This window comes from Molothrus ater, chromosome Z (genome assembly GCF_012460135.2).
Source record: "Molothrus ater isolate BHLD 08-10-18 breed brown headed cowbird chromosome Z, BPBGC_Mater_1.1, whole genome shotgun sequence".
In the NCBI taxonomy this organism is placed as follows: domain Eukaryota; kingdom Metazoa; phylum Chordata; class Aves; order Passeriformes; family Icteridae; genus Molothrus; species Molothrus ater.
In genome coordinates this window covers 57,977,949-57,994,881 of record NC_050511.2, presented here as the reverse complement: position 1 = coordinate 57,994,881, position 16,933 = coordinate 57,977,949, and the positions used below count along the sequence as shown (strand labels likewise).

General features: G+C 35.0%; 1 protein-coding gene across 2 annotated transcripts in view; it reads right to left on the bottom strand.

The window, feature by feature from the left end:
- The window catches only part of LOC118699215 (chromodomain-helicase-DNA-binding protein 1), a 55,308-nt gene that overhangs the window by 13,951 nt on the left and 24,424 nt on the right, over window positions 1-16,933 (bottom strand). For both annotated transcript variants that reach the window (XM_036403054.2, XM_036403053.2), the window contains exons 8-26: window positions 14,924-15,149; window positions 13,953-14,053; window positions 13,531-13,709; window positions 12,392-12,519; window positions 11,606-11,822; window positions 10,863-10,952; window positions 9,825-10,015; window positions 8,572-8,760; window positions 8,094-8,256; window positions 7,535-7,687; window positions 6,977-7,048; window positions 5,170-5,319; window positions 4,438-4,586; window positions 4,077-4,173; window positions 3,888-3,983; window positions 2,787-2,963; window positions 2,459-2,619; window positions 1,077-1,118; window positions 229-359 (exon numbers count right to left, since the gene is read on the bottom strand). In XM_036403054.2, coding sequence (XP_036258947.1) covers window positions 229-359; window positions 1,077-1,118; window positions 2,459-2,619; window positions 2,787-2,963; window positions 3,888-3,983; window positions 4,077-4,173; window positions 4,438-4,586; window positions 5,170-5,319; window positions 6,977-7,048; window positions 7,535-7,687; window positions 8,094-8,256; window positions 8,572-8,760; window positions 9,825-10,015; window positions 10,863-10,952; window positions 11,606-11,822; window positions 12,392-12,519; window positions 13,531-13,709; window positions 13,953-14,053; window positions 14,924-15,149 — 2,712 coding nt within the window. The remainder of the gene's footprint in view (window positions 1-228; window positions 360-1,076; window positions 1,119-2,458; window positions 2,620-2,786; window positions 2,964-3,887; window positions 3,984-4,076; window positions 4,174-4,437; window positions 4,587-5,169; window positions 5,320-6,976; window positions 7,049-7,534; window positions 7,688-8,093; window positions 8,257-8,571; window positions 8,761-9,824; window positions 10,016-10,862; window positions 10,953-11,605; window positions 11,823-12,391; window positions 12,520-13,530; window positions 13,710-13,952; window positions 14,054-14,923; window positions 15,150-16,933) is intronic.

The following is a 16,933-nucleotide window of genomic DNA, read 5'->3' as shown; positions in this document are numbered from 1 at the left end:
TTTCACAGCAAATCAAAAATCTATTTCATTTTTCAGTGGTAAGTCACACGGAAAGGGGAAAAAGTCACCTTACTATAACTCTGGGTTTATTTAAATTATCCAGTATGCACCCTAACATTTTTGTTCGTATTTCCGAACAAAACTGTTTTCTGTTATCATCAGAGTGCAAGAGTGACTAATTTTTCTTGTCATTTTTCATTGTCCTCTAAAGCCCCCTGAATACTGTACCTGCTCTTTCTTGTCCAGATGAATTGTCCTTTAAGGCTTTAATGCATCCATTATGTACAAGCTCTCCCAAACGTCTGAGATCTGTCTCTGATTTATCAACTAGCTCAGCATCTCTAGCTACAGCATCTAACCTGTAACAAAAAAAAAAAAAAGACTAATTTTTGTAACTCTGAAAATTTGTCAGTTGTGAATGTTTCCTTCAGACTTGAAAACAAACTATATGATCATGTAAGTTAGTAGTCAGCTGTGGTTTCTGTTTGGTGTACAATTTTGATCCAAGAAAAAAACCTCAGTAATCTGAGGTATGAGGACAATAAAACAAGAACTGTAAAGAACCATAACCCTAGTGTTAAATTATTGCACATTTCTTTAGAAAAGAAAATGAATCTTTAAATCATACATACATATATGTATCATATGCAATATAAATATTTCTAAGGATTAATATTTTTAAGGATGGGAAGTTTTTCTTAAAATAGGAATAATGAAAGAAGCTTAAAAATAACAATTGGCAAAATGTAAAATGCTAAACTAACTTTGACAGAGTGGATAAACTGATAGGCTTTCAACAGGCTTATCAAACATGACAAGCGAATGATTATCACCAATGAAGAGTAGATAGAAGTCAGCAGATACATATAAAGCAAGTGCTCCTCCAAACGGCAAAGTCTGTTGTGTGGCAGTCTGCACACATACCATACATGAAGAAAAGGAAGATACTACACTAAAGTCACTCTATATTCAAGATGATGTATTTCCCCTACTGCCCAAAGTTTCATGATACATTCTAACGTCTATAGAAAAAGAGATTTCAAGCTGCCACACAAATAATAATCAAACAACTTTACCTCTCAAGGGGGCCACCAAATTTCTTGTAACTCTTGATAAACCTAGTAACAGAAAATGATGTTACCATTTAAATATATGCTTAGCAAATAACATTTGTTTTAAAGTTGCATTGATACAATTCTTAATCTTAGTATAATGCTACGTGGACAATGGGGGGAAAAAAAAGTAGAGCAGCTTCATATATTCAGATAACTCAAATAAAATCAGTTCTATGGGTTTAAGAACTGACATAAATAAAACAATAGAAGATATAATTTATTTCAGAAATCACTTTATTAATTTCACACGACTGAGGATTCCACAGCTGTACATATCTAAAAATGAAAACTGAATGTGGATTTACAGTAAATGAAGATTTCAGACATCACGTTATGTATGGTTATTAAAAAGAGCAATCTCCAACAGGTAACTGGAAGATTTAGGAAAATTACATGAAAGATACTCTCTGTTCAAATATCTAAGCAATGGAAAGAAACTGGAGATATTTGGAGGAGAAAGGAAATTAAGTAGAAATAATTTTTTAAAAATTGAAAAAAAAAAAGAAGAAGAAGAAGAAAGAAAACTTCCTCAACAACGAAATTGCTTGTTCATGCACAAGAATAGCCTTAAAAAAAGTACCAATTTGCCCCACTGTTAGATGAGATAGAAAGCCAAAAAGGATCTTTGAAGTTATTCCTCTAAAAAAATACTCTGAAGACTTTACAGCAATTTAGGGAAACATGCACACTTCAATTTCGGAAGCAAAGTAGCATTTCACAAACCCAAAAATGCTAACCAAAAGAATTCCTCCTCCCAAAACAATACTTCAGCATTTAGCATATACAGAAGGGATCAATGATAATACGAGTTTCAAATAGGATTTTATATTTTCTTAGTTTTAAAAAAGCAGGATGTAACAATTCAATTATAGTACCAAGAAGTTTAAAATGAAAACAAAATCCAATCAAATTGTTTCATTTGTCACCAAAGAGACCTAACATAGTCTTTGAACACTACAAGTTTTAGATAAATTGGTGGAAACCAGATTATTCTGCTTGTTTATTTTAAAGGAAAGCACCCCTTGTAAAATCATGTCAGTAATTATTCAGTGAAATTACTGTCTTCATAGGCTGCAGGAACTAAAAAATTTAAACCAATCATACATATTTTTAAAACCTAATTTTATACCTCATTAAAATGGGGTTCAGATTCTTGCTATAACAGTTCACTATGTCAGCACCACAAGGTAAAAGCAAGAAACGTCTAGAATAAAAAGACGTCAAACAACTTCAGGAAAAACAAATTACCAGCTGTAGTTTCCAGACTGATAATAATATTATTATTAATAAAAATAATCATAATTTCTTGTTCCTTTAAATATGCATGTCCTCCCATATCTTACCGCCTTATCTCTGCATCACTAAATCCTTTAATATTTTCTCGAGGAATAGTTCGTGGTCTTCCACGTTTTTTTGGCCTTTTTCTTTCTGAGACGGAGTCACTATCAGATCCAGAGTATCTTCTACTCCTACTGCGTCTCCCTTCACTGCCATTGAAGCTAATCTGGAATTCCAGAGCAAGCAAGCTATGTAAGTAACAAATACAAGCAAGTTTTACCTGCTCTGCCAAAAAAAAGTGTTCAGAAAAAGAAAAAAAAAGCCAAATCCCAAAAGCAACAAACTATACCAAAAGCAACACAGAACTATAATTCAGTCAAAACCAAGAGATACCTGTTTTGCACAGTTTCTCATTCTTGGAAGCATGTATATTTCTTCAAGTTCTTTTTGTCTTTCTTCCTCTTCTATTCTTCGCCTCTGGACCTCTGGAATGATTTCTTCCCAATTTCTTGAATTTCTTTCTGGCTCCAACTCAATATCATCTTCATCCATATTGGAGAAGTTTGCCACCTTGTACATCAAAACATATACATTCTCATCAAGTCAATACATGATACAATTAAAAAAAACTAATCAACTACTATTTAAGGAAAACAAGGTTACAGATCCCATATTTTATGCATTTATACACATAACACTTACATATTTTATCTATATATATGCTATTGTTTTATAAGATATATACTAAATTTATAAATTAAAAATGTTTCATGAAACAGACTCTAATGAAAGTACTTTTAATCATTTAGGAAAGAGAGACTCCTTTCAGCATGGGCTAAGAAGAGACACAAGAAGAATCACACCACTCACACCTGTATGATTGTGGTTTAACTTCCTTCAAAATAGGGCTAACAACATTTAAATGACTGATTTAATGTGAAACTATAATAATATAAAATTAATCAAACATTAATACAATGCTGATATAAAAATGTGTTGTGAATGAGTGATTAGCAGGAGAGCTATTTAATAATCTGAACTAAACAAACATATCATGCTCTGCATTTTTTTTTCTTGCACACATAATATGTATCACAGATAACACTTAAAAATATGTGACATTCCAAGTTTACTTTGGGGCTAAAAGCAACTTGGAGAAATGATCAGTTAAGAAACACAAAAAACACATTGCATTTATTGAAACTATAGCTGCTTAATAACAAAGACAGTAAATAAAACGTAAACTTAAATTCTAAGCATTAACACATTAATAAATACATCTCATTTTATTATCAAAATACATAATGTATTTCTATTGTTTATACTGATGGTAAGATATGTAGAGGCAAAAACCATTTTACTAGGAAGTGATACAGAGTTGACTTATTGAGGCATCTATTTCTGAAGAATCAAGAGATAGATACACAGAGGAGAAATAGTAGTGTTTAAAAAGGAAAGTATAATTATGGCAGGAAGGAGGGAACAGAGCCATACCTTGAACTGCGAAAGCAACTCATCTCCTACAGTTAATGGACCTGGCTCATTTTCCCGAGTTTCAGCCCTCTTCAATATTTCATCTATATCCATTTCCTGAGGGTAAAAAAAAGAAGTTTCTCTTTACAATTAAATAATTCATAAATATTTTGGGCTGATTTATCTATCTAGTCCAGAAGCACTACTTACTTGAGGCTCCTGTTCTTCTCCTTCAGGTTCTTTAAAAAGTTCTTCAGCACCAAACTTTAAAATTGCCGACAACTCCTCCTTATTAAAAGGTGTTGAGCTGAAATAAATGATGTTTCAGGAAAAACATTTTCACTTATAAACTTGCAAAAGTCTTCTATAATCATGAGTCAATTAGGCATTCTTCTTACTGTTAAATATATATATACTTAAATATACTTAAATATAAACTCTTCATATATTTGTGATATGCATTTATTATGCAAATAAAAATCTACAAAGACTTTGCATCTTCTGTTTTGCCTTTCATTTACAACTGAAATATTCTTAAGGTAAGTTGGTAGAGAAACAAACATAAAGGTACCTTGAAGGAGTAGAGCCTGTATGTAACACAGTTTTCCCTGTAGTGTCCATTCTCTGAATTACTAAATGATCTAACACCATCTTTTTCTTGGCTCGTTCAAGAATATCTTCTTCTACTGATCCTTTTGTGACTAGTCGATAAATATTAACCTAGGTGTATTTAAAAAATAAAAAAAATTTAAAAGCAGAAATTTCAGTCTTTGTTATATGATTTCTGAACTTTTTCATGGGTTTCAAATATGAAATACTAATTTAATCACATTACCACAGTCTTTACAGAAATGTTTTATATTAAATCATCTTAGACCTTTCTTTATAAACTTCAGTGACTTGGCACAAGCTTTGCCAGAGGCAATAATGTCATATTTCTAATTGTTACTGTATGTCTTCAGTAAGAAGGAAAGAATCATCTTGAGAACTAGAATAATTAAGCACTGGGGATGTGCCTGATGTAGCAGTTAATTTGTAGAATGACATCATACCAACGAACATAAGACAGACAAGTTGACAACTCTTCTCCCTCTCCCACCCAAATACCACAGCTGCCATATTATTTCTTCCTGTATAGAGACTTAGGAAAAAAGAAATCAGCATTACTAACATTTCTGGAGATATGCAGAAAGTATTAGTTATTCTCAAAAATACATGAGGACTGAATGGTGCAGACAGAGGGTGGACAGCCTAATGTACAGAACTGTCTTTCAGGTCTGGAGCTTAAACTGAGTGTGTTTACCTGTTTCTTCTGTCCAATTCTATGTGCTCTAGCCTGTGCTTGCAGATCATTCTGTGGATTCCAGTCAGAATCAAATATAACCACCGTATCAGCAGATGCCAAGTTGATACCTAATCCTCCAGCTCTGGTAGACAGTAAAAAGCAGAAGTCCTGAAATCATAAAGTAGGAAATAGTTTTATATACAATACTGGTAATATTCCTAAAGGAGACAACACACTTCATAATATACTTTATGCAGTATGTGGTGCTACCAAATCCATAATTGTTCTATGCTTAAAGCATCTTTAAATATAAAGCAAATGCTGATTACCAATTTCTTTCATAAAGTTACTGACTTCTCAAGTCAGTTTAAAGGAAATAGTGTCCTAGATGACTATCACTGAGCAAGACATCCCAACAAAACCAGACTGGCCAAAAAATTACCAAATCTTACTGTCAAAGCCTTTAATGCTACAAAAACCCTCTCCCACCCTCCCTGCCTCAAGCCCTGGAAGACTAAACAGTCATGTCAGAGCAGGGAAAGCACTTGAGCCTATACATAACTGATTAAGAGACAGAAGCAAAAATCTTCTCTCAAGTTCAATGCTGTTCAGCATATTCACAAACAATATGAAAATGGGTAAGCAGTTTATATTGTAGGCAATATAAACTTATTGAGAAGGATGATCCTGTAGAAGGATATTGAGACATGTGAAAAACAAGATATGAAATCCAAGCTAAACTAAAGCAGGTTAAAAAACCCCAACCAAACCAAATTTTCAGTAGTTACAGGAAGCAGCAACCATTACAATAAGGAAAGAGTCCTGAGAATTGTGTTAAAGATTTTCAGGTAGCCTGTAGCTCAGTAACACAAAAACTCTACAAAAGCCACCCAAAAATATTATGAAATTTTAGGAAATAAAAAATAAAACTGAGAGCATTCTTCTTCTTGCTGCACAAATGCAGAGTTTGCCTCAATTTTAGAAATGCATAAATTCTTCTTCATCTCAAAAAATATATAGTGTTACTGCTAAGATTTCGGAAAATGTCAACAATGTCTACAAAAGAAATTTGAAAGAGAGTTTTAGCTTTTGTACTTAACATGGAGTTTGGTCCTTCTCCCTACACAAAGCAGAAACAAGCTCAGCAGCAACTAAGAAATGCTGTCTTCAAATACAAATTAAACTAAACCAAAATCAATGACCAACCAACCTCCTCTCCCTCAAATCTGAGAGTGTAGGACAAAAGATTTAAACCAATCCAACTGTATGGAATGACATGCCTAACAGGAGTGCTAAATAAGGTACAAATATTCCAGTTCAGAATCTAAAGAAGCGTGACAGATGCCTACGTACTCACAGGTTGCTCACAAAGAATTGCTAGAAATCAGTACTTTACTATTTCTTCCACGGCATGTAATGGGTGTCAACAAATGAAGACAACGGGAATCGTATTTGAAACAAGTAAAATATGATTGTTTGTGCAAGGATATCTGAAGTTAGTTCTCCCTATTGCCAAAGGACTTCTGGATACTAACTGCTTAAGTTCAGTACTTTTGTAAATATTACTAATTTCTACAGAGGAACAAAGCTGGGGTTAAAATTTTGCAGCATTTATAGAGCAATCAGCTACCACTTTCCCAATTTATGTGTTATCTACTTAACATCTTAAAAAAATATTACATAAACCTTATACTCTAGGCAGTAGCAATGAATTTCCAACCTAATTGATATATTCCTCACTTTTTTCTTCTCTCCTTTTTTGTGCAATGTCTTTTGGTACTTGGGAAAAAATAAGACAGACTCCCCAGGGAAAAAAAAACTTTACCTCTGATCCTTCTGCATTAAAATGATCCAGTGCTTGTTTCCTCAATTCCCCTTTTATTGATCCATCAAGTCTCTAGAGAGATTGAGAACTACAGTTAAAAAGTAATTTTATACTGTACTCAACATCAGAGCAATTTCAATTGCCAGCTGCCAAACTATTACGTGAAGGGGAAAAAAAGTAAATAAACAGCTCACATAATTTTTAATTCATCTGTTTCACTTCCAAAATAACATTCATCATAGAGCCAGTCCCCTCCTGGAAAAAGAAGACATTTTCATCCTTTTTTTTTAAATCAAAGGGGTAAAGGCTACATAATCATAAACAAAGCTCAAAGGGACTGCTGAAAGTCATCTTGTCTAAATCCCTTACTCAGGCAGGGACAGCTAAAGCATGCTGCCCAAGGTCATGTCCAAGTAGCTTTTGTACCTCAACAAGAAACAGAAATTTCATAACCTCTGGAAAACCTGTTCCAGTGCTTTGACACCCACACAGTAAAGAAAAAAAAAATTAATATTCAAGATCAAAGTTCTTAGCTGTTATTATTAGCAAGTTTTTTACCTGAAATGGAAATTGACGATATTTCAGATATTCTGCCAGGATGTCCAGCATCCTTACCATCTGTGAAAAAATCAGGACTCTGTTGCCACGTTCTCGCAGACGAATCAGTAGCTTGTCAAGAAGGATTAGCTTCCCACTGCTACGTATTAAATGCTACAAAAACCAAGAAACACACATTGCAAAATAAATTAATCTCAATACTAATAGACATGGGGGTATATTGGACATCCATCTGAAGTTTGCCTTTCTTTTTATTACCGTGGGCGGAAAAATAAAAGGTATTTATGACATTCCTGAAAAATTTTACAATTTAAAATACCATACAATAGTATGTAATTAAATCTGGGCATATTTATTTACTCAATTCTCTGTCAATTATTCAATTCCAATTAAGAATAAAAAATTACTCCAATGTAAATACACAGGATGCGCATTTAATGGAAAACCTGTTTTTCCTTAGTATACTTCAATAAGAAGCAATGAACTGCCAAGAAACTATAAAATTCTGTGAAAACTACAGATGTAAAATCTCTTTTTTTTAATTAAAAAGTGACACTACCTGTAAGGCCTCCTGTTTATTATAGAATTCATTATCATCTGGTGGTTTAATGAGGTAGCAATGGTTGCAACACTTCTTGAGTTCCATCATGATGTTCAAAAAGCCTGAGGTACTGCCTTTTGAACCTTTGCTAAGGGCTTTATAATTCCTGGTTAAAATCCACCTATGAAATAAAATGTGCAATATTAGTAACTTCTAACCATATGTGGAAGTAAGACAGATGTCGCTGTCAAAATATGAACAAGCTAAAGATTAAAAGCATCTCCCAAAAGAGTATATCAATATGCTGAATAAAAGAAATTACATATATAGACATTAGACCAATGCAATTCCTGAGCCCTTGCTTCACAAGATTTTATTGCTGTGAAACTCTATCAAAGCCCCAACTTCCATACAGTATACAAATCACTGTAATTCAGTAAATTGTACATAGACATAATCACTGAAACAGCAGACTATACGAAGAGATGGTACATACTTGTAGTATTGCTTTTGCAATGCACTCATTTCCATTCTCAGAATTTGCTCAACTTTAGCAGGTAAGGACTTTTCTACATCTTTTTTAACTCTTCTCAGCAGAAATGGTTCAAGTTCTTTGTGAAGACTTGCATAACCACACTCTCTCCCTTTGCCATGCTCCTCTTCAAAATCTTCCCATGAAGAAAACCTTTAACATAAAAAAGTATAAGCACAAAATAATGAAATATTGTGAACACCCTGATGAAGCAAAATTCAGGAAGAAAGGTAACACAGACACAGAACATATACCACAAAAACACATATACATTCAGATTTCTTCCCCACTCCCTTCTGTTTCATCCCATTTCTGAATTTTCACCTCCCAAGAAATCCCAGATACTGTGCCTGTAAATAGAAGAATGGAATTTTCCAAAAATGTCTACAGAATGAAAACTTCTGATTCCACAATGGAAATGCAATGTTTCTCTGCAAGGACACTTGTCTAGATGGTTGCAGAAAAGTCCATTATTATATTTTATCAAGACAGCATAAAAAACCAGCTCCATGTCCAGAGGGTGTGCAAGAGAATAAGAATAGACTCAAAACATGTCTTGCAGCTTGTATGGTCTAGCTAATGTGTAGCTATTGTCTTTACTAATAGAGTTGGAGAATGGAGTTTATGTTTAAACAAATGAATAATGGCTACCCAACCTCAGTGGCTTTGCTTGTACTGTCCTGTATAATCCATAGCTCAGTTTAAACAGAGCTATGGTGCTTGGGATTTACAAGATGTCTCACAGGAACATGCGCTTTCACACATGACCTCTAGTTTACCTTAGGTTTAAACAAGTCAGTACACAATCAAGTCAATGCAGTAAGTTTACTGTATCCAAAACACATGGGAAAACCAGCTATCTGATTAAATTACAGTATTTTTGGCTTCTTGACACAAATTTGTTTTCATCAATTGTATTATCATATGAAAAATTTCATTCTTCTTCCCCCAGAGCAAATCTATATGGTTTTTCTCTTAGGTCAAGATGAAGCCTTTTCCCCAGGTTCTGACCCATACATCAATCCATCATTTTTGCACACTGCTAAAATGGGAAAAGGTGACATCTGCTACCAGCATTACTTGCCTAAAGCAGCATAAAAAGATACTTTATGTAGGATATTTAAGCTATCTTTCAGTACAATTCCCTATTTCTACCGATTCTCACACATCACTACCTACTTCACAATAAAAAACTTAACAAAAAAAATCTTTCTTACTTTTCTGGCATGATGAAGTGGAGTAAAGACCAAAGCTCTTTGAGAGAGTTTTGCAGAGGTGTTCCGGTAATAAGAAGACGATGGTTAGACTTAAAGTCTATTAAAGTTTTGTACAGAAGAGAGTCATCATTTTTTAAACGATGAGCTTCATCAACTCCTATGAATGCCCAATTCAGACCACCAAGGAATGACTTGAAAAGGAAATGGAGATGGGGGAAAACATTATTGAAATCAACAAATTACATTATTTTCCACATAATATAAACAAGCTATCAACCCGATTACTTCTTGGTTTATTTCAATAAAATAACAGCTATATGCTTTTAGTACTAATTATGGCTTTTACATTTTCACATTCAATGAAAAGCTGTGTAGTCATCCTAAGAAAACATAAATTCAATCTCTTATTTAAAAAAATGCCCTGAACTCTGACCCACATTTTTTTACATGGCAGGAAAAAAATCGTTATTGACTTCTTCCCATACAAACAATGAAGTAAACAAAGTCAAGTGCTTCTTGAATAACTGTATCAATTTCCACATACTGTTAGAAGTATTAACAATAACTCTGCGTGCTATCACTTCAGAGACAGTATTAATACATGTGCGCATACATATGCAGAATATCACAGAAAAATAATTTGGGATTTCCTAGTTTTGTATCAAATTTGGGATTAAGGTTCTGTTAGGTTCTGCTTCAGTTCCTTGATAGTGGTCTGCAAAGAAGCAGAGCAAGAAGCTGAGAGGAGATCATTACAGCAATGACACTCTCAAGTAAACTGAAGAAAATTAAGTGTTACCCACCTCATAAAATGGGAAAAGGCTGAAAGCCTCACCACATGTATGAAAAATCCAGAAGTGCTTAAAATAAGAAGATTCCCAAGAAACAAAAACCAAAACCCCAAAATACACACTGCTGTAGCACAACTATCAGACTCTCCACGAATTTAATGGGCCATAAATCAAATATATGCAAGCCTAAACAGAATTATTCTATACTGGGGAAATTATTTTTGCCTCCCCAAAGAAGGGCAATTACCTTATCCTTTAGCAAAATTTCATATGTTGTTAAGAGTATGTTAAATTTCAATCGTTTGGTCTGTGGATGCATCCATTCATGAGTTCTTATCTATAAAAAGAAACAAGTAAACTATTAGCTGCAGAAAAAAGGTCTTGCTGACTGGAATCAACTGAAATACTGCAACAATGAAGATATTTACTAGCATAAAACAATATGATAACGGAACAGAAGGACAACACGCACATATATAATATAAGTATGTATATAACATATAAATATATATACATATGAACATATATACATTTTATACATAAATAACTACACACGCATATGCATACTATATATATATATATATATATACACACACACATACACATTTATAACAGACAAGAACTTTTTACTTTAATGGGTAAGATTAATAACATTAACAAACCAACAACCTTTCAAGAAAGTAAGATCATGACTGGCTTTCTTATATACTTATTTTCACTATATCCACCTAAATAATCACATGGGGGAAGATAACTGGTTTTCAAATGCAAAATTCTTAATTCTGTCCACTATTAAGTAGAAAGGAAACTTCTCACACACATTTACATGAGATCAAAATCCAAGTCTTCAATTCACATTTTAAAGGCATAGGGCTTCAGCAAATATTTCCTCAGTCCCAACCAAAAAAATTTGAGATATTCAGATGATAAAAATATTAAGTATGTCTTGTTTACGAACAAGACTTTCCAATGACAAGGAAAAATACTCACCATATTTCTACTAGTTATATCTCCTAAGTAAACTACAGCATTCATCTGAGGAGCCCAGGTTTGAATCTCTCTTTGCCAAGACGTCAAGGTAGAAAGTGGCACAACCAACAAGAATGGCCCATACAATTGATGTTCGTGAAACAGATAGTTCAGAAAAGAAATTGTTTGTATGGTTTTACCTAGACCCATTTCATCTGCGAGAATACAGCTATTTCCTCTAAAACAAAAAGAAGAAAAAAAAAGGAAACAAAACTATTTAGGGGATGTGTGGAGATCGGGAAGGTTTGGATTCTAAGAAATCATTATCTTTTGAATATAAAATCCAATCATAACAGTTTTCAAGATTTTACTACTACACATTTTGAAGACATTTATTTACATTGTTTTTCCATCCAAAGATTTCCAATCCCTCCTACCCCCCTGAATTAACTAAAAGGTTTCAAGTAGTTCTCCTGAGTCTAATTTTTAAATTTTAACAGTAATATTGACATTCCATAAATGTTTGTTCTCATATTACTGTTTTAGGTCTGTTGGTTGTTTTAAAACCATTACTTATTCCATTGAAACTAAAACCAAAGTAATGACACATCTTAGCTGCTTTTTGTTGAGAATGGCCATAAAATTATAATTTTGGTACTACTCAGAGCAAAACCAGTCCCTTCAGATCTCTGTTTTGAGCTTACAATATGAAAGTTTCCAACTTTAAAAAAAACCCACCCAACAGAAAAAAACATTTCAATATGTTACAAATGCTTGCAATTTACAAACAAAATTTAGAGTCCTTACTTGCACCATGAGTGAGCAAGCCAATTCAACCCATTTAACTGATAATCTCTTAACTCTAAACTTTCGTGTCCTCCAATGTAAGATGGTTGTTTTTTTAGTGCAACAAATCGTGGCCTTTGTTTTAGAACCTGTGAAAAGCAAATTGATCATTGGTCAATGATTGAACTGTAACTGAAATTACCAAAAGATCTTCCTATAGAAAAAGTAACAGGAGGTATTTACTAGTTCATCAACTCTAGTTTTTATCTACCAATGTAAGCCAGGCCAAGTAATTAGCAAATTGAAACTAGTTTGAATGCCAACCTAAATGTCACAACATGAATGACATTAACTCACTTAAAGTTTTCTTTTAAAATAAACTACAATACTAAACAAATCCATTTCTGAATGCTAGTAAAAATGCAGGGGACTGGCATCTACAAAACCTATTCTCAGTAGTGCTACTGTCCAGACATCCTACTATACATCATTACTGGTATTCTGAAAAAACTTTCAAAAAACCTCATAATCTGTATTTGATATGTAGATTTAAAAAAAAATCACATTTTTACTATTGCAACTGATGTGGTAGGTTGAACTTGGCCAGGAGCCAAGCCGCCACCCAACTGCTTACTCACTTACCACCCTAGAGGGACAAGAGAGAGAAATGAAAATGTAAAAAGTAAGAAAAAAATTGTGGGTCAAAATAAGGAGTCTACCGGGTGAAGGAAAAACACCCACCCAATCAAAACAAAAAACACATAGAAAAAAATCCCACAAGGGACAGAATGAGTCACACATCAATTCACCAGCAGACTGATGACCAACAAATCTCCAGGCAACAGGCAGCCTCTGCTCGGCCCACCTAATTTATTGCTGAGTAAGACATTAAATGGCACCAAGCACGCCTTTGGTCAGCAGGTGGTTCAGCTGTTACTGGTGTGCTCCCACCTAACCTACTCATGGTGGGGAATGAGTACACAGGATACAGAGAAGGCACTGTGCAAGCACTGTTCAGTAACAGCCAATATGTGTTACCAAAACCATTTAGGTCACAAAAATAAACCACAGACTGCAGAGGCTGCTATGAAGAAAATCAGCCCTATCCTAGTCAGACCCAGTACAGCTGATTATAAATCCATTGCAAGTTACCTACTCACCTTGCAATCTTTAAAGGGAGTGGTCTTGGATTGATTTCTGCTGAAGTACTCATCAATGCGTGCCTGAAACTTTTTGGCAATGAGAGCTCCATCTTCCCAGCTACATTCAGAATAAGGCAGACCCTGCCACTTACAATAGTAGTCTGGATAACCAGCAGCTGATTTCTGATTTGAATGAGCTGCAAAAATGCATCAGAATTCTAATCAGCATTTTACTTCTGTACTGTATGGAAACATTCATTGTACATAATAACAGAAGCTAGACCCATACAGACAGCCCGACAGCTCTTCTCTTTACCGTTTTTGTTTTGGATTAGAATTTTGTGGTACCAATATCTTACATTTCTTAACTATAAATACAAGAGCATTGAGAACATACAGAATCCCTGACATTGATTTCTGTCCACAAGTTTGTAACATACCAATTATTCTTTCCACTATCTGGTATTGTTTATGTAGATCATCTGTAAGCTCCTGCTGGCAGTTGTAATATTCCACATCTTCTGGAGAAGCGTTTTTCAGCCTGGAGCAGGAGTTAATGCACAACACTTATTACACCATATACTTCTAAAACTAAGAAAATTCAGCAACTCTACAGCTCTGAATGTAATCACCCCACGAATCTTGCCTGGAAAGTTTTTTTAAGGAACAACTTAAAAATCCCTACTACAAAATGGCTGCGTCTGGCTTAAGTGCCTCACCATTAATGACTGAAAATACTTATCGCTGAAAATTAGTATTCTCCATTAGTTGCTTGACTAGTGCAACTGATAACTGTAGTAGCTATCCCTCCAAATAAGCAGTACACTTTACAGGTTATTTTCATGGAATAGTATTCAGGGTGACTCACTCTGTAAGAATCCATCTAATGATTAGTTGCTAAAAATCCCACCAGCATTGACTGATTATATTAAACATACTAATAAAACTGGACACCAAAGAGATGACTTTAAAATGCATGTATTCCTTCATGGTTTTTATTCTCAAGCTTCAACCTCAGGTTTCAGCAAAGAAAATTGAATTCTGCAAAGTCACCTGAAATGGCTAATGCACCAAAAAAACATTGATCCTTGAAGCAATTCTTGAAGAACTCCAATCAAAGTATAATGGAAAAATTACCAAAAGCTACAATTTATTATTCATTTTTAAATACTACCCATCTTGTTAAAACTCCATTTATACCATACAGACACATACACACACGCGCACACACACAACAGATTCAGAGAATTATGTTACTGGAACATGTTAAAGGGGCTTTGGCTTTCAAAGTTTTTGTCTTCCCAAAAAGACAAAAACCTGTTACCTTCTCAAAACCAGGTAACAGGTCTTAGAAACACAATAGAATACCTACAGTGTTTCAAAATAAGTATAATTAAAAAAATGTATTCACCATCGTTTTGTTTCCTGATCCTTTTTCTTGTAATTGTCCAGTTTCTTCATTCCTTTAACATTTTGTTGCTTCAGTGTTTCCTCAGTTTCCCAAGTGTTGTGGATGTGTGACCAACCTTTCCATTTAATAAGATACTGTACTTCTGCTGGCTCCTTTGATTTTTCAAACCCAGCATTTGGATCACCATCAGCCTCAACTGCATATATTGTGGTTGCAGCACCTGTGGCTGAGAAAGAAACCACATCATATGCCTTGAGTAAGTGTGCATTGTCATAAGTTAACCAGTTAAAAATGTAGCAAAGTAATTGGTGGTAATTTTAGATGAGCATATAGTAGACCAGTGTCTACTGGACTCATGTCATTACTATTATTTGAAAGATTATGATGTAGATATATTAAGATATGCACAAGTAGTCAAGAGAATAAAAGAGCAACCAACATTTCTACACTGCAGTATCTTATCTTTCCTCACGAAAATTTTATTTGTATTCCTGGTTTTTAAAGTAGTCACTAGGGAATGCTCCACACTAACAATGCTTGTCATCTTCTGTTACACTAGTTTTATCTCTGGGCATGAAAAAGACATCTGATGTTATGTCTGATCAGCCTCAAGACATGAAAAACCTACTAACGGGGACACTATAAATCTCCTTTTTCCTAAACAAGTTTGTTGCTTGTCCTGCCTCTGTTATCTTATGAGGTAAAAATTATAAAGTACAGATTAAGCACAGACTGTATTGTAGCTGCAGCACACTAGCAGCAGGTAACAGGCTCATTTTGGTGAGGACAGGGTACAGAATCACAGAATATTCTGAGCTGGGAGGGACCCACAAGGATCATGGAGTCCAACTCTTCAGCTTGTATAGGGATCAAACCCTAACCCTGGCATTATTACCATCCAGATCTAACCAAGTGAGCTTATCTCAGTGGTGTTGATAAGGAAATGAGACCAGCAAGCTGCTGGGGAAGATAAACTCTGCCCAGAGAGGCAATGCCAAAAAAGCAGCAACATCATCTGTGCAGGAAGAATGAAAGAATCTTCGTTCCTAAGTCTTTGACTACAGCAGTAACACCATACACTGGAGCAGGATATGGGATAGCACGGGAGAGGGAATTTGAGAGAAGAATACTACTTCTGACAAGGATCAATCATTTAAGACAGTAAGTATAACTAATGGAGAAAGGCAGCCCTGCAGTGCAAGGAGCTCAGCATTTGGGTGGGGTTTTTTCATGTGTTTGTTTAGATATTTAAGAGTAGTATGGGAGAACTGGTTACTTGGGACAAGGAGCAGGCTGAGATACACGACAACTGCTTTGCCTCAGTCTTCACTAGGCAAGTGACTAAGCCACACCAGAGAAAGCAAAGGCAGGGAGGGAATGGGAGAAGGAGGAATCACCCACTCCAGGAAAAGATCAGGTTTGAGACCAATTAAGGAAACTGAAAGTTTCAAGTCCATGGCACCAGATAAGATACATCTACAGGTCCCGAGGGAACTGGCAGACGAAATAGCTAAGCCACAACCATAATCTTTGAGGTCATGGTGGTCAAGGGAAGTTCATACTAACTGGAAAAGGAGAAATATAAACTTCATTTTCGAAAAAGAGAAAAAAGGAAGACCCCAGGCTCTGGGGTCCCCACTGTAACAATGATATGGGCTTTCTGGAGTACATCCAGAGGAGGCCACCAACACGGCAAAGTGGGCTGGAATAGCTATGGTATGAAAACAGGCTGACAGTTGAGGTTGTTATGCCAGGAGAAGAGAAGCCTCTGGGGAGACCTTGCAGCACCTTCAAGTACCTAAAGGAGGCTATAAGAAGGCTGGAGAGGGACTTTAGACAAGGGCACATAGTAGTAGGACAAGAGGTCATGACTTTAAACTGAAGGAGACTTAGATAAAGTATTTGGAAGAATTCTTTGCTAAGAGGGGGGTGAGGCACCATAACTGGTTGCCTGGCTACACCCAGAGAAGCTGTAACCCAGGAAGTAAGCGTTCAAGACCAGGTTGGATG